The following is a 2,717-nucleotide window of genomic DNA, read 5'->3' on the forward strand; positions in this document are numbered from 1 at the left end:
AGATTGTTAAATGATCTTAATGCCAGTTCCTGTAGATCTTTTATTATCTCACATAGCCAAAGCAAATTAATCAATTATACTGAAATATTACAGATTTATCTGTTCAAAATTGCATCAACTGTACTGAAATATTAGTGATTTAAAAATGCATGAAGTACACTGAAATATTAGAGATTTATGTTTAAAATGCATAAGGTATACTGAAATATTAGTAATTTAAAAATGCATAAACTACACTGAAACATTACTGATGTTCCAAAATGCATAAGCTACACTGACATATTACTGATTTATGTTAAAAAATGCAGAAACTACACTGAAGTATTACTCATTTATGTTCCAAAATGTATAAAATACACTGAAATATTAGAAATGTATATGTTAAAAATGCATAAACTACACTGAAATATTAGTGATTTATGTTCCAAAATGCATAAGCTACACTGAAATATTACTGATTTAAAAATGCATAAACTACATTAAAATATTACTGATTTATATGTTCCAAAATGCATAAAATACACTGAAATATTAGAAATTTATGTTAAAAATGCATAAACTACACTGAAATATTAGTGATTTAAAAATGCATAAACTACACTGAAATATTACCGATTTATATGTTCCAAAATGCATAAACTACACTGAAATATTAGTGATTTATATTTTAAAAAATGCATCAACTATAGTGAAATAGTGATTTATATGTTCAGTGAAAATACATTTTCTCAGAGCACACAGCAGTGGACAAAGATGCTTTTTATCTCCATAATGGTTGAGTTTAATCATATTCATCTGAGCGGATGTTCAGAAAACAGAGTTTCAGACTGATGACAAACTCTTCACAGTCACTGTTTGGAAAGCTGACAGAGTAATGAGAGACTGAAGAGAGAAACAGACGCTGAAGAGACTTTATTTGCTCACAGTAAATGAAGATCAGCTCAACAAACCAACACAATCCTGATACCACACACACACACACACACATGCACACACACAATCATCCTCTAACGCTGCTCCTCTTCTTCAGCACCAACCATCATCATCTTCATCCGTGGTTCACCAGCAAGTTCTGCAGAGAACGAACAAACAGTCACATCAACAAGCGCTGATTTCCATAATAAACCTCCTTCATCAATTCCAGCACTCATGTGTCGTTCACCTCTCCTGACTTTAGTTTGAGTTATTCTATAAGCAGCACACGCTATAGTTACACACACACACACACACACACACACACACAGAAAACAAGCAGTGAGCTGAACAAAACTGATTCCTGTTATTGTCAGAATTCACAGTCTTTCCTGATGTTAAAACATGGGCTGCACAGTTAATATAAGTTTGCTTTACTTATTTGTGGGGCTTTACAATTTGAACTAAATATATGACAATATGAACTAATATGATGATAATATTTTGATGGAAAACTGCAGGGATTCTTTTAAGCTTCTCTTTTGCTGCCAACAGCCAGTTTACAAATTGTGTAAAGATGGTCTGGTGCATGCTTTGTCAAATGCACATGAAAGCGAGTCAAACTCAGAGCAGATGCAGAGAGAACCGAGCCGCAGAAAACACCGGATCATGAGCTGCTCGCGTGTAAATGAACACAGTGCCGCACTTCACTCTGAAACCGATTTATATTTCATTCATTTGTAGCTATTGCACTTTGATAAGTCCACTGAAAACTATACAATGATTAAAGTATTATTTCGATTAATCATGAAGCCTTATGTTGAGCCACAAAAATCACACTGTGAAGATTGATTGGCTGGTTTTTTGAAGATTCACTGCGATGGGTTTTTAGAGGCTAAGCACAGAGACAGCACACATGAGAAGAACAGCTGAATAATGCCTTTGTGATGGAGATCAAACACACAAACACTAGAATATCAATTATTATACAAATTACAATTTTCTAAGGGTTTTTATATTATATTTGTTTTATTAATTATTTTATTATTTGTTTATTTATTTACAAAGTGAATTTCTAATTTCACTCAAAGGTATCATTTCTTAGTTTACAGTACTACTTGAATGAATTTAAGGCTATTACATTATCATGAAAATAATGTCATTATTTCAGTACATACAGCGGTGGCCAAAATGATTAGAACACTAGTATTCTCACCAGCTAAAAAATGGTTTAAGTCAGTTATTTCTATATTTTGCTGTAGTGTGTAAGTAGGAAATATCAGTTTACATTTCCAAACACTAATTTTGTTCTAATGCATTCATTGTGTTCTAATCATTTTGGCCACCACTGTATATTCATGCTAAATGAATGCTGTAAACTTACACTACATTATATACTGTATATATTAATCAGTCAGAGAAAGATGATTAGAACAGTAAAGCCAGCGTCTGAGCTCAGGGTTAGAGTTTAACACTGCTGTGCTTCAGTCTGGTCGAGGTACGACACTGATGTTGGAACAAAGCCGCACATCTTCAATCCTCAGCCGACAGCACAGAGAAACGGCCACAGCTGGAACGCAGCGTCCCAATCAAGCCAAAGAAGCGTAAAATAAAGATGCCAGCCTGAGCGGAGCAGCGCCGCGGGCACCAGGAACCACTAACCACCTTCATCCTCGTCCTGCAGACACTGCTGTAGATTAATGACCCGACCCACAGATTCATCAATGAGCAGCATTCACACACACACACACTCACACGCACACTCACTCACTCACACACACACACACACACACACACACACTCAC

At 35.1% G+C, this 2,717-nt stretch overlaps 1 protein-coding gene across 2 annotated transcripts in view; it reads right to left on the reverse strand.

The window, feature by feature from the left end:
- Positions 1-876: 876 nt before the first annotated feature.
- Positions 877-2,717, reverse strand: part of LOC107752855 (MICOS complex subunit mic25a-like) — an 18,903-nt gene continuing 17,062 nt past the window's right edge. The window contains exon 9 of one of the 2 annotated variants that reach the window (XM_016568923.1): positions 877-1,072. In XM_016568923.1, the coding sequence (XP_016424409.1) occupies positions 1,049-1,072 (24 nt within the window). In that variant the 3' untranslated portion in view covers positions 877-1,048. The remainder of the gene's footprint in view (positions 1,073-2,717) is intronic. The other variant, XM_016568924.1, reaches the window with a different exon arrangement.

This window comes from Sinocyclocheilus rhinocerous, unplaced genomic scaffold (genome assembly GCF_001515625.1).
Source record: "Sinocyclocheilus rhinocerous isolate Xijiao unplaced genomic scaffold, SAMN03320098_v1.1 scaffold291, whole genome shotgun sequence".
Taxonomy (NCBI): domain Eukaryota; kingdom Metazoa; phylum Chordata; class Actinopteri; order Cypriniformes; family Cyprinidae; genus Sinocyclocheilus; species Sinocyclocheilus rhinocerous.